The sequence below is a fragment of the Balaenoptera borealis genome (genome assembly GCF_965194805.1).
Source record: "Balaenoptera borealis genome assembly, chromosome: 2".
NCBI lineage: Eukaryota > Metazoa > Chordata > Mammalia > Artiodactyla > Balaenopteridae > Balaenoptera > Balaenoptera borealis.
This window is the reverse complement of record NC_138867.1, coordinates 154,855,895-154,881,200: the sequence shown is the minus strand read 5'-3', so window position 1 is coordinate 154,881,200 and position 25,306 is coordinate 154,855,895. Positions and strand designations below refer to the sequence as shown.

Genomic DNA, 25,306 nt, shown 5'->3' with positions numbered 1-25,306 from the left:
TGAGGACAAAGTCACTGTTGCCGGGACAGCTTCGCCACGCTGGCGAGGACGCCCTTCCTGGCAACTCCTGCTCCAAGTCATCATTCTCTTCCCTGAAGTCCTACTGTGCTTCGGGATGGATGGCAGCACCTAAACCCACACGGCCTCGCACCTCTCAGCAGCCCCAGCAGCGCCCAGCAAGTGGAGCCTTCCAGCTGGAGTTGCTCCCTCTCAGGACAGCCCCTCCTCTCGGCCAGCCAGGCTTCACGCTTGCACAGCCTGGAAAAAGGGCCAGTTCTCAAATCTGCTTAATCAGGTGAGGTAGAATGCGAAGCTTGCTCTACTGGGTCTTAGCTGTGCGACCTTTGAGCTTGAATTGAAGCCTCAGTCTCCTCACTTGTGAAAGGGGGATAGAAGTGCTGTCCCACTGCTTACTGAAGGAGCGCCTACTGTGTGCTGGGTGCTGATCTCAGCGCTTGGAATGCAGCACGAAATAGTCAAAGACTCCTGTCCTCGTGGAGCTGACATTCTAGCAGGGAGAGCGCTAGAATGTCATAGCTTATTATTGTATGTTAACATGTGATTAGTTCCATGGGGAGGAAAAATGACAGAAAGCAGAGTGAACGGGAGGGCAATCAGAAGGGCCAGGGGCCAGGTGACAGGCCCAGGCTGCTCTCTGGGAAAGGCTGGATGCTGGCTTAGGCCCCCTTCCAGCCCCTCCTCCCCGACTCACGCACACAGGCACCTACCACACCCTGGTCGGCTTGTTCCTCACCACATACGGGGAGGGGGAGACCAACCCCTTAGGGTCTGTTGAAATATGAAGAAAAATGTGTGATCAGGAGCATGACTCCTGTGCTGGGCTCTTGGGCCCACTTCAGTCTGTCTGTCTCAAATCTAGGTATTTTTGTTTCAATTTAATTTTATTTTTAAGAAAACAAAACAAAAATCTGCACTAATTTACCTGGTTTCATAGGAAAACATTTTTTTTTTAATTTTTTACATTTTTTGGTGTCTGTTTGTATTAAATAATTTGCTACATTTGAATGTAAGAGGTATACAGAATATATGTATATTTCTAACATAAAAAACGTAATTTTTTTCTTCTCAAGATTTTTTCTTAAGAGGAGAGAAAGATATTTTTTCAGGAAAAACAAACTTTAAAATAAAAGAAGAGGAGAATAAAATCTATTTCTCCCCTTTCCCCAACCTCTGTCTACCCCTCTTTCCCAGGAACAAATCAAAAGGTGGATCGTCTTGTAAAGAACGTAAACTTTTAGTCCAGAATGATGTCTTTTTCTCAATGCAGTGAGCTGTAGATTCTCTAGTTTGACCCCTGGGGGTGGGAAGGGGGGAACTGAGGCAACATGGAGAGGAGCTCGGGGGGGGGGGGGGGGAGCAGGGTAATGAATTTGCTTTCTTTAGTGAAGGAGGAATACAATCAAGCATTTTGTATTCAGAATGTTGTGCAATATTTTGGAATGGAACATTGGTGTGTTTAGAGATTTAGTTTAAAAACAAAACAAAAAGATTGATCAAATCTGTACAGTTTATATTGTTCCAGATTTTTTTAAGTTTGTATTAAAAGCATGATATATAATAACAAAAAAACAAACCAAAAAAAGAAGTGCCAGGGGCAGGGGTTGCCACTGTACATAAGGGAATGAAGGAGAAGTCTGAATAAAGCTGTAAAAGAGGCAAGTGGGTGAGCAAGCAGTTGTCTGGGAAAGGGTGCGAAGGCCCTGCATTGGGAACTTGAGTCACAGCAAGGAGGCCTGTGAGGCCGGCACAGAATGAGAGAGGCGTAGGAGGAGGTGAAGTCAGGAGATGAGGTTCTCCACCGCATTTCTGTGAAGGCTGATGGAGATCATGAGTGAAACGCACTTAGCAGGACATCATAACCGTGGGCACTCGCTATGTGACAGGCACTGTGCCACATGCCTGATGTCCATTAGCTCAGTGAGTCTGCACAACCGCCCTGCAAGGGTTGTTCTGTACTTGCCTGTTTTACACACAAGGAAACTGAGCTTTGGGCAGATTATTTAATCTGCCCAAGGTCATAAACCTTCGTAACTGGTAGTGATAGGATTCAAAGGCAGAATTCAAACCCAAGTAGCCTAGCTCCAGAGACAGTGCCTTTACCCCCTGAGCTGACTGACTCGCAAGCAAAAGATGTGGATGAGCGTGGTGAAGGAGAAGCGTGTGACGGCAGAGCAGCCCCAGGAGAGGGATAACGTGGAGAAGGAGGGGGAAGCAAGAACTAAGCAGGTCTGTAACAAGAGCAGAAGGCCTGAGGCCAAAGAAAAGACAGGCAGAGCAAGCAGGGAACAGAGGGAGAGCTGGGTACACAGCTGCTTGGGCCACAGGGGCCTGACCACACACACAGGGGAAGGGGGACCCACAGACAAAAGCAGGGCCCATGCAGTGGGCCAGCAGCAGACCCAGGTGAATTCATGGAGCCATAAAAATTCCCTACATTGAGATCCTCTAAATGCACAGACACCTGGGTAAAGGTGTCCCATCCTCCTAAAAAATAGAGAGCAAGAAATGTTTTGTATAGCATGAACAGTAAGCCAGATTGTGAGCATGAATCAAGACACTAAAACTTTCTCTTTCTAACCTGAGTTTTTGAAACAAGTACCCTTTCTGTCTCTCCTAGGTGAAAACATGGTAACAACTAACAGATTTATTTTGCTCAAGGAATAAATATCAGACACTACATGGAAACTTTGTACATATAATTTCATTTCATCATCAAAACACTAAAAGCTGGTTTATCCTCATTCATGGGTGGGGAAACTGAGGCTCAGAGAGGTTAAGTCACTAAGCCAGGTGCTCACAGGGACAGGAAGTGTCCAGTGTGAGCACTGACCATCACTGAGCCAACACTGTCCAGTACAGTGTGAACATAACCATGTCCCACACTATCCCCTATATTCCAGCCTACGGCAGCACCAAGATTTACAAGGAACACAGACAAGCAGGAGCAAACGCTATCATTGCGGAACAGAGCTCTGGATCTTCTCTCATTCGGTAAGTCATCCTCACAGAAGCTCTGCAGTCTCATTACTATGTGCCTGGCCAGCAGGAAGGGGAGCTCTTCCTGGAGTGTCCACCACATGGATCAGGGAAGCATGGACTACCACAGACTCTGAGTAATTCCACAGGCTCAGAAATCCTGGGGACCAGCTCAGCTGGTTGTCTGAGGTTCAGGATAAAAGGCACTGCAAGGGGGTTTGTAAAGAAACTCAATGCCTAGAACATAATCACTTCGGCTCCTTCTCAATGTTCCTCACTATGCTCTATACCTCCCAGGGGCTCAGTCAATCTAGAAAAGCCCAGTGGATACTGGTCATATTTATGGCCACTCAGCATCTTTTGGACTCACTTCCTACAATTTAGAATTCCCCATATTTTGAAGCCTGCCTCCCTATGACAGAAGCTCAAACCTGCTCTGCCAGCTTCCATTGCAATTATGGCACAGGTATGTGCCCAGAGACACCTGTCCAGACTTTGACTCAGGAGCTAATGACATAGAAGAGGGGACAGGAAAATCATTTTCTTTGGCTATGTGACAGAAATGAATGATCCTTACAAAAATTCCAATCCTGTACAAAATAAATGCACAGAAATCTCTTGAATTTCTATACACTAATGACGAAAAATCTGAAAGAGAAATTAAGGAAACACTCCCATTTACCACTGTAACAAAAAGAATAAAATACCTACGAATAAACTGACTTAAGGAGACAAAGGAACTGTATGCAGAAAATTATAAGACCCTGATGAAAGAAATTAAAGATGATACAAACAGATGGAGAGATATACCATGTTCTTGGATTGGAAGAATCAACATTGTAAAGATGACTATACTACCCAAAGCAATCTACAGATTCAATGCAATTGCTATTTTTCACAGAACTAGAACAAAAAATTTCACAAGTTGTATGGAAACACAAAAGACCCCAAATAGCCAAAGCAATATTGAAAAAGAAAAATGGAGCTGGAAGAATCAGGCTCCCTGGCTTCAAACTATACTACAAAGCTACAGTAATCAACACAGCATGGTACTGGCACAAAAACAGCACTATAGATCAATGGAACAGGATAGAAAGCCCAGAGATAAACCCACGCACATATGGTCACCTTATCTTTGATAAAGGAGGCAAGAGTATACAGTGAGAAAAGACAGTCTCTTCAATAAGTGGTGCTGGGAAAACTGTAGAGCTACATGGAAAAGAATGAAATTAGAACACTCCCTAACACCATACACAAAAATAAACTCAAAATGGATTAAAGACCTAAATGTAAGGCCAGACACTATCCAACTCTTAGAGGAAAACATAGGCAGAACACTCTATGACATAAATCACAGCAAGATCCTTTTTGACCCACCTCCTAGAGAAAGGGAAATAAAAACACAAATAAACAAATGGGACCTAATGAAACTTAAAAGCTTTTGCACAGCAAAGGAAACCATAAACAAGATGAAAAGACAACCCTCAGAATGGGAGAAAATATTTGCAAATGAAGAAACTGACAAAGGATTAATCTCCAAAATTTACAAGCAGCTCATGCAGCTCAATATCAAAAAGCAAACAACCCAATCCAAAAATGGGCAGAAGACCTAAATAGACATTTCTCCAAAGAAAATATACAGATTGCCAACAAACACATGAAAGAATGCTCAACATCATTAATCATTAGAGAAATGCAAATCAAAACTACAATGAGGTATCACCTCACACCAGTCAGAATGGGCATCATCAGAAAAATCTAGAAACAATAAATGCTGGAGAGAGTGTGGAGAAAAGGGAACCCTCTTGCACTGTTGGTGGGAATGTAAATTGATACAGCCACTATGGAGAACAGTATGGAGGTTCCTTAAAAAACTAAAAGTAGAACTACCATATGACCCAGCAATCCCACTACTAGGCATATACCCTGAGAAAACCATAATTCAAAAAGAGTCATGTACCACAACGTTCATTGCAGCCCTATTTACAGTAGCCAGGATGTGGAAGCAACCTAAGTGTCCATCAACAGATGAATGGATAAAGAAGATGTGGCACAAATATACAATGGAATATTACTCAGCCATAAAAAGAAACAAAATTGAGTTATTTGTAGTGAGATGGATGGACCTAGAGTCTGTCATACAGAGTGAAGTAAGTCAGAAAGAGAAAAACAAATACCATATGCTAATACATATATATGGAATCTAAAGGAAAAAAAATGGTTCTGAAGAACCTAGGGGCAGAACAGGAATAAAGACGCAGACGTAGAGAATGGACTTGAGGACACAGGGATGGGGAAGGGTAAGCTGGGACGAAGTGAGAGAGCGGCATGGACATATATATACTACCAAATGTAAAACAGATAGCTAGTGGGAAGCAGCCGCATAGCACAGGGAGATCAGCTCGGTGCTTTGTTACCACCTAGCGGGGTGGGATAGGGAGGGTGGGATGGAGACGCAAGAGGGAGGGGATATGGGGATACATGTATACATATAGCTGATTCACTTTGTTATATAGCAGAAACTAGCACACCATTGTAAAGCAATCATACTCCAATAAAGATGTTAAAAAAAAAAAAGTTCCAACCCTTCTCAACAAGTTTTCTTCCTCTCTTACCCGACTGCATCCTGCGTATTGATACAGGAAAATCCCTAGCCCTTGTAAACGCTCATGTGCAGCATGCACAAAGAAAAAATGGCAGGGAACAATTAATGGGAGCTGGATCAGCTGTAACTATGCACACGAGGAAAGACAAAGGAATAACAGGAAACGGAAACACAATACCAGACACAACAAGCTCCCAAAGCAATAATTATATTACAATTTCCCACCAGCTGGCTTAGAAATCTCAAAGCACTGAAACGTCTATCTTCCATTCCCAAGTAAAATGCCCTTCCAGTTTGGGGAAATACTACCATCACTTCCCAATGTCCCTGAGGCTCCACTGAAGAGAACCCATTGTGAAAGATTCTAGAATGAACAAGACCTACTACCTTCCCTCGGCATGAGGTCCTAGACACTCCTTGCAGGTCAGCCTATATTTCTGATGATGAGAAAGGATTCAAGATTATGTCTGGATTACCTTCGAGACATCTCCTCTGACCAAATGGCTTCTCCTAGCCCCCAGAATGCACTTCATCCAACAAGCGTTCTTGAGTGTCAGTGATGTTCTATTATGCTATGCTGAGGGTACATAAGAGAATAACAGATTATCCTACTCCTTAAGAAGCCAAAACTCACTTAGAGTTCCAGCAGCACTGAATTTATACTGAATGAAGAGCTGGGGGCTCTGCAAGATGACATGCCTTCAGGTAGGAAAGAAGAAAGCAAATGTACAAATGCTCTTTGTTCCAGTGGAGGAAAGAGACGAAGACTAAGAGAGGTAAGACAAGGAGGAAGGAAGGAAGGAAGGAAAGGAAGAGAGGGAGGGAGGGAGGAAGGAAAGAAATAAGGAATGGGGGGAGGGAGGGAAGAGAAATAAATTAAAAGGACAAATTGAGGCATAAGATATGATACATGGAAGAGATATGTTCTTGTAGATCTGAAGTTCTCGCTTGGAGATGGGCTAAGATATCATTGCCTAATCTGGAATTACAACGTTTGAATCCTTGAACCTCTCCAAGAGTTCAACTCTTAGGAAGACCCATAATTGTCTCTTACTGGTTTTCAAATAATTCACATATTCTTTCAAGTTCAAGAATACTCCTAAGACTTCAATACACAGTCTCTGCCTTGAGTATCTGACAAAACAGAGGAATCGAAACAGATATTTCACTTGTAGAATAGCCTAAGTGACATATGTTTTTGTGACATGGTTCAAGACACTCATCTCTTTCTATTCATCAACTGAAATATCAAAGAATTCTCCTACAAAGGAGAATCTCAAATAATTACCCATTTCAGCTGCCTTTGAGTATGAAGCTTTCATAACTCATCCAATGTCTTGATCAGAATGATGATTTACGGACTTCTACTTTTTTTTTTTTTTTTTGAGAAACCATCCCTTCAAGTAAACAAGTTCATACCATAAGTTCATACTGACCTGACCCATGGCTCCAGAGGTGAACATGTGACCATAAGTACACAATCTGCATATTCATTCTCCTGGTCACACTGTTTAAGACCTTAGCACATGACCCAAGGTAGTTCTTGGCATAGGATTTTGGTCAAACAACAGGGAACCTAGAGTTGCTTAAGCTAGTAGAATATGAATCTGAGTTTCCCAGTGACTTCCCCATTGGAAAACTTGCCTCAGAAGGCAGCCAACAAAAGGAAAGCAGAGCCAAGATCTAGAGAGACAGAGACTATCCGAATGACACTAAGCATCTGGATCCAGCCGTACCGAAGGCCAACTACCCCCAAGATTTTTCAATAATGAGAAATAAAATAAAGTCCTATTTCCCCCTGAGTCAGCTTGAGTTGCATGCTCTTCCTTTGCACCGATAAGAATCCGGACAATACATTTCCTGTATGCTTCCTCTTATTTCCCATCACACACAACCAACCTGGTCACACACACAACCAATTCCCTGCCTAACTTTGCCTTGTAGCCAGGAGACACATAAATTGTTATTTTACAGGTTGCATTGGAATGACTCCACCTCTAAAGCCTTTTAAACGGGTAGCTAACCTCTGTGATGCTGACCATCGAATATCAAATCTCGTAGGTGCTCTAACATGTCAGCTCACTTTTTGGCCACTAGGATTTCACGGACAGGCGGATCAGCTGCAAATATCTGCTCATCTGTCATGTGCATCCTCCTAGAGCCAAATAAATGTCAAATTCTCTGAGTTCTGCTTCCCCATCCCCATGGAATATAGATTCCTGGAAGGTTTTCACCATATCTCAAATCAAATGAAGAATGTTAGATGAAACGCAGAAGAGCCTCAAATCACAAATCATAGTCACTGGAGGAGACATAACTCTTCAACATATGAAGATTCCTTCTTTTTTTCCCCAAATGAACTTGGAACAATTACTACCTATTCATAACTCTCTAAGTTGGATTTTTAAGCTGTTTTTGATCAGCAGCTGGTTATAATTTTGTAAAAGAGTTTCTCCAATGGCACAAATACTGCTGTACCCCAGAGGAATTGCAGAGCTAATCAATCACTCTTACATAACTAGTACTCACTGTGAAAATAATGTCCTTGACCGAACAATGAACTTGAACACATATTCCAAAGCTTTCAGCGTTCTTAAAATTGGCTCACATTGCTCTCCTCTGCTGGAGGTATCCAAGTAAGTCTTCAGCACCATCATCAATTTCCTGAATAAGGGATTATATTTTCAAGATACATCTCTTTTCAGCCCACAGCATGGTAATTAATTTGTTTACTAAATTATAAGGCATTCAATCAAAGGTTAGAGGTGATGGTATAGCCAAGCTCACTTACTGATTTACACCATAAAAATAACTCTGCTTAAAAATATATGTTTAATACAGGGAGTGAATAAGTATTTCCTGTCCATAAAAAGCCAGCAAAGGAAAAAGTAGTGAGAAAAAAATCTTTTGACTGGGAAAACTAGTCACAATGAGGATGTGAGGGGGGATGATGTGGTGACAATGTTCTTTTCAGCTTTTTCTTCCCACAGAAAATGTTCTTGTAATATCATGGAACTCCGTTGCCTGGAAACTTACCATGTTTCTTTATTACCAGCAGGGTAGGCTTTGAACTACTTGGCCTGCTTTTCCAGGTCCCTTCACAAACAGGCCTCCACCAAGTTTTCCAGCATCATCTCTGATCTCTAACCCTCAAGCTGTACTGAGCTACTTGTCATATGCACTTCCTTCTCTCTAGCCTTTGAATCCCAGTGTGTATCACAAGTAGCTGTTCAATAAATGATAGCTGACTGACTAAATGAATGAACGAACGAGCAAACACTTCCATGTACTTCTGCCACCATAAAATATTCATACCAACCTATGAGTTTGCATATTTTTATTTAATCCAAATAACACAGCCAGATTGGGTTTTGTCAAAAAAGGTAGAAATCACACAGGCTGGTGACAAAAAGAAACTACTCAACTTTTTGTGACCTTGGCATCCTGGCAGGGAAAGTAGGAAGTACACAGTTACTTACTTGTAAGCTAGGGTAGCACTGAAATGCTGTTGAATGTAAGCCTCCAGAACGGTGTTGAAATGCTGGAATTTCCGGTCAGCAATGAGTCCTATTATGTAGATCTTGAGGAAGAAGCAAGGAATCAGTGTTTTGTGGGCAGACCCAGGACAGGAAGCTGTATTCACGTGGCATAACTGAATCCCTATCAAATTCTTTTGCCCAGGAATTAGGTCACTAATATAGCTTCAGTCCTTTTCATTAAGGTAGTACCTCTCCTCAAAAGTATTTCATGAAGTATGCTACAGGGTTTCACGGTCAGATAAGCTTGAGAACTCTCAAGTTATCAACCTTAGACTGCCTTCTTTATTGCAGGCCTTAGAGTCTTCCATATGCTTATGCGCATTGTAAATCTCCAAGAGAGTCATGCAATGGTCAGCACTTCCCTAAGTTCTTTAATCAAAGGATCTTTTTGTCAGGAAGCATATTTCCTTAGACACAGCTTTCTAGGAGGCCCTATTGGGAAGCACTGGATTAAGTCACAGTTGTCTCCAAGTAAGCTCTTTAAAAATGTAAATGTCACTGACACAAAGGGTTGACACATTCATACTTTATTGGTCACTGATACCTTAATGCAGATTTTTTTTTATGTTTATTTTGACATGACATTGAGAAGATGTGAGTTGGGACCACAAGAGGAAGAACAGACCATTTTGAAAGGTGGAAAGGAGACAGATCTGGCTGGTGTACCACCCACTCTAAAATGTTCTGGGTGGGCAGGAGGAGTGTAACAACTGCTGAGTTGGAGACTGAGCAGGAAGAAGGTAAACATTTTGGGTGCTTTACAACCTGGCCAAGGACTCACTCTCCGCATTCATGGAAAGCCAAAGCGACTATTCACAGTATCCAGCTTCATGTACTTTCAACCAGGGCCAATCCACCATCAGCACTTAAACACTCCCCTTTTAATCACCCTGCCCATGCTTTCAAATGAACTCGAAGCAAACGAAGGGAAACAGCAACTCGTTCATTGGTCTGGTTGCCAAATGTTACAATGTCTCCAAAAAATTCATGAAAAGGGCCATGTGGGCCACAAGTTCTCTGTGTTCTCACAGTGAGACACACGTTAATGCCTAATGTCACTAAACACTGGTCCCCTCTCTCTTACCAAAGCATCAAAGACGAGGATGTCATACTCATTACTTTGAGAATGTTCCATCATGATGTTGAAGAGGGCATCCAGAGTATCCTGGAGAAACTGGGCAAAATAATGAAGGTCTTGTAAGAAAGAGTGTAGGTGACCCAGCAGTCCCACTCATCAGTGTTTACCCAAGAGAATGAGGGCACACATCCACCATGTGCCATGTTCAGGAGGGCCAGGTACTTTACTCACAAGAGCCAGAACCTGGAGCAACCCAGTTGTCCATCTTCAGCTGAGTGGATAAGTAGAGGGTGGCATTTCCACATTATAGAATACTCCACAGCAATAAAAAAAGAGCAAACTACTTCAACGTGGAATGATGAATATAACTCTTGTGAGCATTGTGCAGGGTAAGATAAGTCAGACACAGAAATGTTCATTCATTATCCCTCTCTTTTTTATGAAATTCAAAAACAGGCAAAAACCCCATCTATAATGATGGTAGTCAGCTTAGTGGTTACCCCCGAATAGGTTACTGATGGAGAAGCGGTAAGAGGGAACCTACTGCAATGCTAAAAATGTTCTGTACCTTGACCTAGGTGGTGGGTACACAGTTGTGTACATGTGTAAAAATACACTGAACTGTACTCTTAAGATAAGTGCTCCGTACATATGTTACTGTATGTAGAGTATACACCAATAATAATATTTTTCTAAAAAAAAGAAAAAAAAGAATGCAAAAGGGAGACAACAGAATTCCCTTTCAGATGACTTTTCCAGGCTGCCAAAGGTGACAGGCCTTATAAAAGGATGTCTGGGGAATTTCCTTGCCATTGTTGAACCAGGTAGGTGGGTCAACAGTGCACAGTTAAAGCACTGATCTGGAAATTCGACCATTGCTTCTCCATGTATGGGCAATTAACTAAAATTTGATACCCCTCCCTCCTAAGAGATGGGTCAATATTTCCTATAGTCGAAACACAGAGCTACTACATAAAGATGTTCAATCTCACGGTTTCTAGCTGTACCAGGTTCCCAATGGAAACAAGATCACCAGGACCTCTGGGAAACACTTGTCCCAATTCATAGTGCTGGAGAGACAGCTGCTTTAATTAGATCTGCGTTTCAGACACTATATCCTCCACCACCATGTGGACACAACAATACGTCTGACATTTGCATTGTTTTCTGCTTTCCTTTTCTCATGTTTAATACATAACATTCTTGAAGCAGCAGAAACCAAGAATACTTTTCATTTCTAACAGCAACATGTAGATAATACTAAGAGATCATACTACTATAGCAACTTACAACAACAAAAATAAATAATAGTTACTATTTGTTGAACTTTGTACATTTTCATATGCGTTAGTTCAATTATTGTGCATTATGTGTAAGAGACTTGCTGAGTGATTTTTAAATATTTATCATCTTGAATGCTCACAACCCTGCAAAATATGTCATACTGATAATACTATCGCATAAAGTTGGCAAGCAGTTGAACTGGGATCTACACCAAAGTTGATCTATTTCCAGAGACTGAGCACAACCATACTTTTCTCCTGCTCAAGATTCAGCATCACTGAACCACATCATCCCCCAGATTTACCAATAAAGGCTTCTAATGCCGACTTGGGACACTGTATCCCATTGTCAGAAGCAAAGTTGTCCTATCTCCCTCAGCACTTCATCTCTCCCCTGAAGCCACCCATGATTTAAAGCTCTGTCACTGGTGGATGAATACAGGTAAAATGAAGCCCCACTGACCTTTACTACTTCTTCTCCATCGACAATCTTCAATTTTTCTAAATTCTCCTGTAGCAGTTGTGGCTTCATACGCCACTTCAGCAAACCCAGCAAACCCACTAAAATAGAATCCAGACAAGTAGAATTACTATTACTGGCCTAAACTGTCCATATCAGGACCTCCCCTGGCCTGTCCACACATACATACACACACACACACACAGCTATCAATGTTTCCGATACCATTCTGGGTGAGCTTTGTGGAGCACACCAGCGTAGAAATGGAGAATACATCCCGGGAGCTGACAGAGAGCCCCCCGACACTGCTGGAGCTTCGACTCAAGGTAGCCCCCTTGTTTTCCACATGGTGTCGGTAAGAAGGAAGAGTCAGGTAAGCACTGGCGTCCTCCATCTTCTTGCTGTCGCCCTGGAAACAACACCTTGGTTACTTCCCCAAGCCAAGGGTATGCACCCAATGCTACACAGAGTTTGCAGTGGCCAGATTACACACTGTAGGTAGAGAGGATCAGAAACAGTGAGGGACATCATAAGAGGAGCAGTGAACACCAGCTGGGAAGGCAGGGCTCTTTTTCCACAAAATAGGCGAGAACCCAAGGTTACGTTAATGGGAAAGGGGTTGATCACCACCCGAAGGCTCTGTGGACTTCATTAATGGCACAGAGGGAAGTGAAGATTCCCAAACAGAATATTTTAATTCATTCTAAGTTTTATAAGATCTTAACACAAACAAGCCCACCAGCAGGATAAGGAATCAGCTTAAAGAAGAAGTTAACAGCAAAGGCACTAGATTCTGAAAGTGATGGTATTTAGACCCTGTTCTACCATTCACATGCCTGTGTCATTTTGGATACATTCCTTGGTCTCTCTGTGTCTTGTTCTTCTCATGATTAAACTGAGAATTAATCATATTACCTACTTCTAGAAATTTGGAGCAGACTAGATGGCATAATGCATATAGAACATTTAGTAAAATGACAGCCACGTAAGTCCCTTGGCATGCTGAAATGAATGACTAGAGGTAGGCATTACAGCCGTCAACATTTACTGAGCCCTTACTCTGCACTAGATGCTGCACTAAGTGCTTTATATGCCTTAGTTCATGTCATTTAAGCCTCACAACAGTCGTTACTGTTGTGGATACTGTTATCATCTCCAGTTTACAGATGAGGAAACTGAGGCTTAAGGAGGGTGACTAAATTGAAAACTGACTGCAACTGGGACTCTGCCCCCAATGAGTTCACAATCTTTTAAACCAAGAACTCCCTTGATGCGTCAAAAATGAGAAAACAGAGCCTGTACAGAAGGAAAAGGGGTGTCCTGGAAAAGCCAAAGAGACTCAGAGAAGAGTACCATGTTGTGAAGCTTTGATGAGGCTGTGTTTGCCATGCAGACCACAGGCAAAAGGGCAACTCCAACCTCCAATGCTGAGAAAGTCAAGGGCAAGGGTTTGATCCCTGTGCTGGCCACTGAGGCTTGCCCTGTTTCACAGCCATACCCTTTGCCTCCAGCCAGGGGCTAGCTAGAGACACGCCACTGTCACAGGAGTGGTTGTGGGAAAGCATGCATATAAGATCAGGAAAATACTTCCCCACTTCTAGAGAACAGTGCAAGTCTCATGACGTAAAAATAACAGCAGCTGCTATCTATACTCTTTTACATGGTCCTTTCGTGTGGCTCATCTTATGGTCATAAACATGGCCATCACCACTTAAGGAAAAGGAAACTGAGACTCAGCAAGACATGTGAGATGACTCCAATTTAGTCAACAGCAGGATCGGGACCCTAAATTGTGATATTTTTTCCATTAGCTACAGTGAGGAATCTCTCAAATATTTCTTGCTGGTCTTCTGTACATCCCACAGGTGTCTTAACAGAGTCAAAGCCCACTCTGTATGTAACGATAACCTTCCATTTACTGAGAATTCCATGTACCCATCAATGTCATGTTTACATGCACTGACTCATATAATCCTCACAATTACTCACTGAGGGCTCACAGATGAGGACACGGAGGCCCAGAGAAGTTAAGACTTTGTACAAGGCCTCACAGCTGGGAAGCCCCTATGTGTGTGACTCTGGGGTCCCTGCCCTTAATTACCAAGCCATCCTGCCATCTCCCCTTCACTTCCTGCATGCTCCCCACTGCAGAGTTAATCCCAGCTCATGGTACCTTTAGGACAACCAAGTCGTGGCATCCGTCATGCAGAGTGGTCCCATCTTCCTTCATCAACTTCACATAGGACATGGCAAAGTTCTTTTCTCCTTTATCCTTAGCTGAAAATAGCATTGTTGAGGTCAGGAAAAAAAATGATACTTGGGCCACCCAATGATCCCAGCCCTCTCCCCTTAGGGGTTTTGCAGAGATGCCATTTGGCTGGGTACTCACATTCCAGGGATGACCGATGTCGAAACATGAATCGCAGGTGGATCCTCTGCATGTCTTCAATAGGGACGGCCACCTCAGTAGGCAGAAACCAGAGCTCAGGAGACAGTGAGTTAAAGGGCCCTCCCCACTCCACCCCGCCCCCCCACAAAAGGCAGCCTGACCATTTAACTTCGAGTGCTGCGTGCTGATTTATTACCCAGACATCAAGCCTGATGAACTGTAAATACATTACATAAGGACTGGCTATGAAGAGAAAATAAAGTACCAAATGTAATCCATTTGGCAAATTGCATTCCCAGCCAATGAAAAGAGATCTGTAAATTATAGGGAGGAAAAATGAATTTCCCCATATTGATATAAAAGTCACATAACTTTAGCGCAGGATTTAATGCACTGCAAACTGCACAGTGCACATTTTCCTTACACACTCCAGGAGTTTGGGCAGTTGCAGCAGGGCTTAGAGAATTAACAATGCCCATTAGGGGGCTTGCTGGGGGACAGTCATTTATGTAAATTAATAAAAATGCTTGAATCCAATCATATTCGGGAAAATCCTAGGCCTCATTCCCATCTTTGGTTGGACACATGTCCAGATGCTTTTTCCTCCAAGGACACTGGGCCAAGACAATCACCCCTTGGTCACCCAGTTTCACTGTCCAGTGAGTGGTCTGCTGTACCCTTGACTGAGGTGCTTTTGTCCTGTCTCTGGACTATCCCACCTCCCAAAGCCCCACAGCAATCCCTGTATTATACAATTCAGGCCCAGACAGAGAAGCTTAGCTACCTGTGAGAAAACCACTCAGATTTTCTGTGGATACTTTCTACTCCAGAAAATGAAATTTGAGTCCAAAGAGGTCCACCACTTGTTTGTGCGTCTCAGAGCACAAGAACTGAGAGTCACATGGGCAGCTGTTGTCCAATTCATTCTTTCACTGCATACTGAATCAATACTATAAGCTACAATCATGTGAAGCACTGGCCATGCTGACGTAAGGCAGAGTCCCACTCAAAGAGCTCATGGCCCACACAGGGCAACACATAATTATCACCATGTGATGAGGGCTAGCAAAGAGATATAACTGGGGTACAAGAGAGCACAGAGAAGAGAAAACAACCTGGTCCAACAGCTCTCTGACCCCAAAGTTGGGTAGGTCATCACTTTTAAGAGAGTGAGTACAGGGAGACCCACTGAGGAAAACAGGACTATAGGTGACAAGGCAAGAACCACTGAGGTTTGAATAGCTACCTCTGAAAGGGAAGTCTTATGAATATCTTCAGTTTGGGTTCAAAGCACAGAGTGAGTAAAGACGGCTATTAAGGGCTTCCCTGGTGGCGCAGTGGTTGAGAATCTGCCTGCCAATGCAGGGGACACGGGTTCGAGCCCTGGTCTGGGAAGATCCCACATGCCGCGGAGCAACTGGGCCCGTGTGCCACAACTACTTAGCCTGCGCGTCTGGAGCCTGTGCTCCGCAACAAGAGAGGCCGCGATAGTGAAGGGGCCCGCGCACCGCGATGAAGAGTGGCCCCCACTCGCCGCAACTAGAGGAAGCCCTCGCACAGAAACGAAGACCCAACACAGCCAAAAATAAAAAAAAAATTAAAAAAAAAAAAAAGACTGCTATTAACTACAAGGCAGAGACATTTGAAGCTGTGATCAAGCTTCACTGGCCACTAAATTAATTCCAAACTCCACTTCCAATGCATGATATTCCCTTCTGCTTTAGTGTGACAATCTGGTAATGCAAATATTTGTGGTTAATGCCACTACCATCTGAGGTACCCTCCCAACAGGGTATCTACCAGGCATTAAATAGCTTTTTATAGCCTCACATTTGCTCCCAAGCTCTGTCACTCCTCACTGCTGAGTAGAACGACACAACTTGATGGCTTGGGCACAGTCCACAAGATCATCTGACAATGCCATGGTGGCTTGCTGCTGGGCCGGTGAAGGGTGATCAAGAGAACCGGGCGTTCGCCCACTGGGCCACTATTTCCACTGCCTGACACACCACCAGAGACATGCTAGGCTATTGTTTCAGATCTTAGGGAGTCTTAAGAGTCCCCCAACTATTATCATCATCATTATTATTATTATTACCTTGACTGTTTCCATCCACCGTGGCTGTTTGACTTGATAGTACACGACGGACCGATATTCATTCATAGGTTTGTCCCCAGCTCCCACGCAAATTGCATTCTGACCCAAGAAAAATGAAAAGAGAGAAAACACTATAGAACTGCCATTTTCTATGCTTGGGCAATTTCGGTCCCGAGGCCAAGGCTGGCCACAGGGCCTGGGGTAACCCTGCCTTCTTTAAGCCTTCTGCCAGGTACCCTTGTACGTTACAGATTTATACATGAGTGTGCCCGGCCCTGGGAGTGACAGCTGCTTTACTATAGAAATTCTATTACTTGCATTCTGGAAACCACTGGAGCGCAGTAGCAGCTGACGTGGCTGCCCTATTGTCAATGGTAACCAGCCTTGGAGTTGCTGCGCGCTGCCAGTCTTATTAATTCTATTTGTTTCCTACATCTGAATTGCACAAAGTTACCAAACAGGCTCAGATCAGCCAAGCAGCAGCTCGTTCTGATGGACTTCTGATGCTAACACACCCAGGTGCCGGCGGGAGCTGGGCAAGGGGAGGGAGCTTGGGTTTCAGACAGACACATGGGCAGAGGGGGCTAAAGGAGCCCACAGTCGGGGAGCATCTTCCAGGTACCAGGCCCATGCTAAGCACTGGGATACGGGCATGAGTCAGAGAGTAAACCTGACATGAGGGCTCACAGTGTGGTGTAGGAATCATCATATGAGCAGACAAATCACTAGGCAATGTGAAGTGATGACAGATATATGTATCCAGTTGTCCCTTGGTATCCACAGGGGCTTGGTTCCAGGGCCCTCCCTTCCCCACCGATTTAAAACAATAAAAAAATCCACAGATGCTCACGTCCCTTATATAAAACAGTGTAGTACAGTCGAACTTCTGCATCTGCAGATGCAGAACCTGCAGGTACAGAGGGCTGACTGCGTAATACTATGCAGCACAGAGAAAGGACACTTCAGTGTCCCCTGAAGACTCAGGGAATATTTCCTGGAGGTGATGACAGTTGAAGATCTTGAAGAAAGGTTCCAAGTTGGCTTTGAGCAGAAACACAGGACGGACATTCTGAGAGAGAGTGAGCACAGAGCAAGCATACCTACATAGGATATTTATTCTTAAAAAGTCACCCTCAGAGTAACAAGGAATTACCTTGCAATAGAGTATGCCAACCCCTAATTCTATCTCTGTGTTCATTCCTGTTGTTTGGTCCCAAAACAAGATCTAAGGTAGGGTCACTCAGAAGGGGCCTAAGTTCGGTTTTTATACCAGAACAAGAGATTTCAACCTCAAGTCTTCAGAGATCTAGGGACATGAGGATTGGTTTTGCAGCCCCAAGCCCCCAAACTACAAAACTGTGTGCCTCTGGGCACTTTTATGGTGAGAGAATCCACGACTCTCACTAGATTCCATCAGATTCTCCAGTGGATTCCCCACCAGGCTGAAGGACCAAAGCTGGCCACTCTGGGCCCCTGGGAAAGCAAGCTAAGCTGTGGGAAGGATAATTCTGTCCCTCTGTACTTCCGAGCTATAGGGAAAGAATGAGTTCAGTTTCAATACTGACTGATGCTACATATGGCCAGATCAAACCCATCTGAAAATAAGGCTACAGCATCCTTTCAAAACTTATCTCTGAAAAAACAAGGACAACCAGGGAATTGCAAATGAGGGAAGACATACAACTCCCTTAATTTTCAATGGTATGGAGCCTTTCAGAACTTCTTGAGGTGCTAAACTAAAAACATGCTTCCAAAGTTGTCCTGACCATGTAGAGAGTGCTTTGTGTCCAGCATTATGCTAAGCCCTTTACACGAACTGCCTCACTTAATTCAATCCTCACAACCACCTCTGATGATTACCGTCATCAACCCCATTTCAAAACTGAGTAAACTGAGACCCTGAGAGGTTACGTCACTTGCCCCAAAAGGTACCAACACCAGGACTACATCTCAGACCCTCTCTTTGCCCAGTGTTCCCTCTGTAACAACCTAGATGCCTTCCAGCCTCCTAAGATTTATATCTAGTGACAATTATGGGCTTAGCATTTCTGTAGCTCAGCTGAATCCCACATAGCTTATAAAAACTGAAAATACACATGTATCTCTGGTGAAAGTAAAGCTGCTGTACAGCACGCAGCTGAATCCCACAAAACTATCTTGATGATGAAAATTTGATTGCCTAAAGCTGGAGAAAACAGTCTCAGTATTATTCTGAGAAAGACCTAAGACAGCTCCCTCCCTCTCAACACTTCAGTGATAAAACCGAATGTCGCTGGGTGTGTAGAAAGAGCATTGTGACCAGGGACAGGGCCGGTTTTCAGGAAAATATAGATTTGTGCATGTCTCCATTGAACCTATTCAATAATCTTCCCCATTGCCCACCCCCATGGCTCCCCGTTAACAACGAGAGCCCCTAATTGGCTTCAGGTCAGTAGAAGGAAGCCTGGAAACTTTAATGCCGACTTGGCCTTGGTGGACACACTTCAGCAGGAGGAAAAATCAGGCTCCAAACACAGGTCTTGTTTACCTCGTAGGAATCACCTGAGGAATAAATGACACCAGCGGTGTGAACGCATTTCGAGCGCCAGAAAGTGCTCTAGGCTGACAAGGTCGGTCTTATCACGGGAAGATGCCAGTTAGCGTCCGCGAGGCGGGCACCAAGCCTGCGACGGCTCTACCTTTCTGGTGATAGAGAACTTCAATGAACACCTGTTACGTCAATTATCTCAGCTGGTATTCACAAGAGTAAAGTGCCACCGCTGGTCTCATTTTCAGACAGAGTCTCCTAGGCGTAGAGAGATTACGTAATTTGCTCCAGGTCATCCTGCTAACCCGGGCTGAGCTGGGCTTTTGGCCTGGATGCCTGGCCCCAGAGGTCATGTCTTAACCACTACAACAGCACTGCCCCCCATGCCCTACCTCCAGCCCTGTAAACTGGCTGGTCTCAGAAGAGCAGAGGTTTCTCAGCCCGGCATCTGAGCATTTTTACTTCTTGAACTTGCTTTAGGTATCCACGCTGGATTGTCTGTTTGACCCCCTCAGATCCTTTCCAGGGCTTCAACCTGCAGTTGGTCTGCTTTTTTCTAAATGTTACCTCCTTCCTGTTGCTGAGTGTTTACTACATACCAGGTGCCTTACACCTACCATTCTGTATAAACAGCAATCCCACAAGGAAGAGATTATTATTCCTCTTTTATAGACATGTAAACTTGCCCAAGATCACACAGCTAATAGGAGGGGAGGGTGGGATTTGAACGCTGTCAGTTTGACCTCAGAGCCCAGCCTATTAGCTTCTCTGCTATGGGTCCTCCTGAGCAAGGTCGTTGAGACCCCAAAGTGAGCCAAGGACAAGTCTAACCTACTCTATCCTCTGACCCTGCTCTTCCTAGGAGCAGGAGGAGAAATCGATACCCCTAAAGGGGACTGTTCCCACCAACATCAAACAGGAACATTTGAGTGTGCTGCCTGACACTTAATTAGGCAGTAATATTTACTTCTGCAAGTAGAGAAAGAAAAGCCTCCCACAGGCTTCCTTAGCAATTTTCAATAGTCAGTCAACTGAACTCCCCCTAACTTCCCTCATAGATGAAACTGCAAATTATCACTGTGCCCCACAGTTACCTCTCCATTTCTGCCCCCAAATTCCTGCCTATATATTCATCTTTGGTAAGTGCGTCTGTTCAGCCTGGCTGGGTGTGACACGAAAGGATGGCAGAGTCGGAAGTACAAATGGTTCAGAAACGAGATAAGAGGTCTGCTTTCCCATTATCTGTTCCTTCTAATTTGTCCTTCGGCAACATCGAAGGCAACCACATCAGTGTTTTAAAAAATGAGGCTGAGGTTAAAAAGTTCTCCAACAGGTAGTTGGATAAAAATGACTTCAAAGCATGGTCTATACATTTGTGAAACCCAATTTCCCTTTCAGATAAAAACCCTCTGCTCTTCCTTTGTGTTTCTTTGAGCAAAGCGTTTCTTACTTATCTTATTTTTCAGAAAAGTTTCAAAATCCAACAAAAAGAGGATTAAGTTAAATCCTTGGATTTTGCTCAACTAGATATTAATTAATGGGACCAGTCTTTTCAAACAAAAAGGTAATTGCGATGATTTCTTTAAATTTAAAAAATAATTGTGAATCTTCCCAGAATTTGATGGGAGTGGTTATTAGCCTCATTTTTAAAATGAGAAATAAATTGGAGGGTTTTTTTTAATGTACAGGCATTAGAGTGAAGTGTTTAATAAGAGGGACCTGAGAAACCAAACCCCATCTCTGCCGTACACTACTAACTTTATGACCCTGGGAAAGCTGTTTCACTTGACAAAGGTTTAGTTTCCCCCTCTGTAAAAATGGGGAAAATAACAGTAATGCATCATACTTACCACAGTCCCTGGCACGTAGCAATGCCTCTGTGAATGCCAGTTACTCGTAGGTAGGGGTAGCAAAATCTGCCTGGTCTCCAGGCCCCCAGGCTGAAGCAGAAGATCTATCAGTATTCACACCCCTACCCTCCTGTGCTATCTGATCACCTACTGCGGCCTAAGAGGAATATCTGCCCACGCTGAAACTTCTGCTGAGAGCTGATTTTACTTTCAGCTAAGTACTCTGAAAGGAGACATTGAGAAGCAAAACCCTCCCACACACTGGACACAACTGCTGACAACCTTAAAGGAAATATAAGTAAATAAATGTAGACACACATGACAAATATTACACAGGACATATGCTGTATAAATATAGCAATATGCTTTGCATTCTTGAATTCACTCTGCTGGCCCTCTGGAGACCAATTTACTGATAAGGCTTTCCACCAGAATGTCTGGCTGAGTGCTAGGGAGTTAGATTAAGTGTTGGGAATGTCTGTTTTGAGGACATCCTGAGTCTTCACACCAGCCCAAGGCTCTGTATTGATCCTTTTCCTTGCCATGGAATTTTGCCTGAATAAACCAGCTCAGGTTTCGATGAGAACAACATTTTAACTGTGAAAAGCTAACCTACAAACTGAGGTGCCAAGCAAAAAAAAGAAGAAGAAGAGGTCATGAAAGGAAAGGGACAGACACTGAAAAGCCAACTGCTTTGGTGTAAAGAAAGAACACCACCAGGTCTTATTACGGGCTACTGTGCCAGTCAAGCTCTAAAGGTGTAGATCACCTTACTCAACACCACCCTGCAGGCACCTGGCATTTAGAGAGCAGGAGCTGAACGGGAAAAGAAAATCTTTATGAACAGAGGCACCCTAGGGGAGCCCTGTCACCCAGAGCAACAGCAGGGTCCCTTACAGGAAGCGTTTTGCCATCCTCCGCGCACACACACATGATCACTTCCACATTCCTCTGAGTGGTCTTGTTGTACTTGTCAAAGTCACCTTGTAAGAGAGTGATGTAGATGTCGTTCCTGACGTCCCCTGTGGCACAGGGAGAGAGACAACAGTTGGAGTCTGTGTAGCAGGAGAGGCACTGACTAGAGGGCGCGGGGAGTTGGGGAGCTGGTGGAAGTGCCACACTTCATTAACTTCTATTAATGAAGTTAAAATCAGAACGATTTGGAAAAGCATTTTTACTTCATCAGGGAGGCTGGAGCAGTAGGTAACAAGAGGATGGAGGAACAGTAGGAAATTAGTTGCAAAGAGGGAGGTAGGATGGTCACGACTGGCCGTATTTTTTTCTCCATTAAAAATCATTTAATTTTCATCCTCTAGTGACACCTTCTGGGAAGGCAAAGGCAAACTCCAATTGGATTGATCTTGGTGCATGAATAACAAGCACAGACGGTTCTCTCCACAGATCTCTTACTGTGCAGAAGCAGACAGAATGACTTTCTATCTGTGTCCGAGGAACACGGATGGGGTGAGGGACGAGGTGTGGAGGGTCTTCAGGAATGGGGGGGGGGGGGTGATAGCTGAAAACCCTACAGGGGAATGCACAAGGGGTTGATGTCTCAGTAAAGCAGGCATAGATCAATTACAACACCAGTGGACCACCATGCAACTGTGGAAAGAAGGGGTAAGTCAGCGAGAGTGGTTATGGACACAAGTCCTAGACTCAAGTTTAAGACAAAGAGGGAAGTTTCAAAAGAGTGTTATCATGCAGTCCCATTTACTTCCTTTTATTACATACACATTTGGAAAATACGTATCGTGGTTACTTCTGGAGACAAAGATTTGAGAGAGCTTTTAAGGTTTCACTTTAAACCTTTTCATGCCATTTGGACATTTTACAATGAGCGTGGACTCTTTTGGTAATAAATAAAAAAATAGCTTTGCAATTTAAGAGAATGTCAACATTCACCCCAGAAGGAGTGAAATTATTCCACGTGTAGTAAAGTGGAAAGGATGTCCATGATAAATTATTAAGCGAGAAGTGAGCTGCAGAACGCTATGTGAAGTATAATAAGTAATGGTATATAAAGTATATGAAGTGTGATTCCCATTTGTTGGGGGGGGGGTGCATGTGTGTATATTTATGTGTTTGTGTTTATTATGTGAATGCATAGAAGATTTTTGGACATACAACAATTGTTTTCAGTGGTTACCTTCAGAGACAGAAATAGAGAAAAGCAGTAGAAAAGAAGTAGTTGACTCTTTAAAAAGAAAATGGATCACACTAGCTAGACCACCCCCAGCCCCACCCAGGGGGAAGGAGAACCTGGCATGATGATCTCCGGGAAGCCCAGCTTCCTGGCCACCACGGTGGTCCTGTCCACCAGGTGTGGGTAGTCCTTGCGGATCTGAATGATGTCACCCACAAGCATCTTCATGGTCACCCAGAGGCCTGGAAGGGAACACTCATGGTGAAGAGTCAACTTCAAGGTGTTCCCTCAGCCTCGCCCTCCCATCATCTCTCCCCTTGGTCTCTCTCTGGAGGAGACCATGGAAGCAGAGACAAGCGGCCACAGATGCAGTGACCCAGCCCCGGGGGAGGATGCAAGGCAGGGTGCAGAGGGGCTCTGGAGCAAGACACCTCCAACTGAAATCCCACAGGTTACTCCTAGCAGGGGTCAGCTTCCGTCCAATCACTGCACCCCTCTAAACTCAGACTTTGTAAAGTGGGTTTGATACCATCTACCTCACAGGACCGTGGGAAGGATGAAATTGAACAAGGAAACATTTTACAGCGCCTGACACATAGGAGATAGGCTATACCAACTCCTTTCTTCCTTCAGGCACTAGGACATGCCTCCTTCTGCTTCCCATTTAGAGATTTCCAGCTCTGTAGATCACACTCCCCCATTCTTCACAATGGTCTGTCTGGAAGGAAGGCTATGTTTCCCAGGGTTTAGCAGTTTGATCTGTTTGCCACAGAACCAAGGGATCTCAAGCTGAAGTCAGGCCCAGCCCACTTGGCCTGTTGGCACTCTACCTTGCCCTCCGCTGTCTCCCTTGGAGGCTGTGACTTTGCCCAGCAGGCTGTGCAGGAAGTCATTCTCAGCTGTCACCCTAGAAAGGAAAAGAGAGCACAAAATACTTGCATGGTACCCTCATGGGGTCCCTACCTTGTGGTTCCAGGAGCTCCAGAAAGCTGCCCAACCCCTCCGTACACCTTAGGTGAAAAGTGAGCCCGCCCATGTCAGCTCAGAGAGTGTACCTGCCATCAAGAAGCACATCTCTCTTTTTCACAAAGCAACATGGCTCTGAAATTTGGGGAATACCAATGCTACAAGTAGAGGCCATTTTTATTCCTAGGAAGACTCTTAAAAAGGAAGGATTCCCAAGCCCTCAAAATGAGTATCTGCTCAGCAAGGCGGAAAAGGCTTTAGCTGCTCATGCTAAGTCCTAATCACATGACTTAGTGTCACTGACCTCATTATCTGTAACAAAGCACCATCCCCCTTAGACAAACGAGGACAAAGTTCTCAAACTGGGGGTCCTGCTTTCTCAGACTTGTTTTAGATCAAGGAAAGGATATTCACCCTCCTCACTACCCTCCTCTAAAGTCATGGATATTTGTACCCACAAGAATTAGGTTCTGATTTCCTGTTATATGCTCCTGATACGCTGCTGCTTCACAGCTTCATGGTCCCTGTCATACTTAATCTTTTGTTCATTTAATTCTGCATCTAAATATAAGCTTCAGGAAGACAGGGCCACGTCGACCTTGTTCCCCACCTCATCCCCCTACGCCTGGCACAACGCCCGGCCCTCTGCCAGCCTTCAGTCAAAGTCCGTTGAATAAATAACATCTGATGAATGAATAGGTGAGAAGCTGGTTGCGTTTTTTTGTTTCACCCAAAATTCACAGTTTATCTAAGGGTTCAATCTTGGTGGTGTACATTCAATAGGTTGGGACAAATTATATAATAACATATATCCATCCCTCCCACACTCCTGATAACTACTCATCTCTTTGTTGTCTCCATAGTTTTGCCTTTTCCAGAATGTCATATAGTTGAAATCATACAGTATGTAGCCTTCTCAGATTGGCTTCTTTCACTTGTAATATACATTTAAGGTTCCTCCATGTCTTTTCGTGGCTTAAGAGCTCATTTCTTCTTAGTTCTGAATGGTATTCCATTGTCTTGAATGTACCACAGTTTATTTATCCATTCACCTACTGAAGGACGTCTTGGTTGCTTCCAAGTTTGGGCAATTATGAATAAAGCTGCTATAAACATTTGTGTGCAGGTTTTTGTGTGGACATATTTTCAACTTCTTTGAGTAAATACCAAGAAGCATGACTGTTGGATCATATGGTAAGAGTATGTTTAATTTTATAAGAAACCGACAAACTGCCTTCCAAAGTAGCTGTACCATTTTGCATTCCCACCAGCAATGTGTTAAGAATATCTGGTGCTCCACATCCTCAACAGTATTTTGGTGTTGTTAGTGTTCTGGATTTTGGCCACTCTGATGGGTATGTAGTAGTT

The 25,306-nt window shown here is 43.9% G+C and overlaps 1 protein-coding gene across 1 annotated transcript in view; it reads right to left on the bottom strand.

The window, feature by feature from the left end:
• DOCK2 (dedicator of cytokinesis 2) overlaps positions 1–25,306 on the bottom strand; it is a 426,319-nt gene that overhangs the window by 344,888 nt on the left and 56,125 nt on the right. The window contains exons 12-22 of the mRNA XM_082378747.1: positions 23,803–23,879; positions 23,089–23,214; positions 21,724–21,848; positions 16,450–16,548; positions 14,352–14,424; positions 14,136–14,239; positions 12,188–12,371; positions 11,966–12,063; positions 10,226–10,315; positions 9,082–9,182; positions 8,132–8,266 (exon numbers count right to left, since the gene is read on the bottom strand). Coding sequence (XP_082234873.1) covers positions 8,132–8,266; positions 9,082–9,182; positions 10,226–10,315; positions 11,966–12,063; positions 12,188–12,371; positions 14,136–14,239; positions 14,352–14,424; positions 16,450–16,548; positions 21,724–21,848; positions 23,089–23,214; positions 23,803–23,879 — 1,212 coding nt within the window. The remainder of the gene's footprint in view (positions 1–8,131; positions 8,267–9,081; positions 9,183–10,225; positions 10,316–11,965; positions 12,064–12,187; positions 12,372–14,135; positions 14,240–14,351; positions 14,425–16,449; positions 16,549–21,723; positions 21,849–23,088; positions 23,215–23,802; positions 23,880–25,306) is intronic.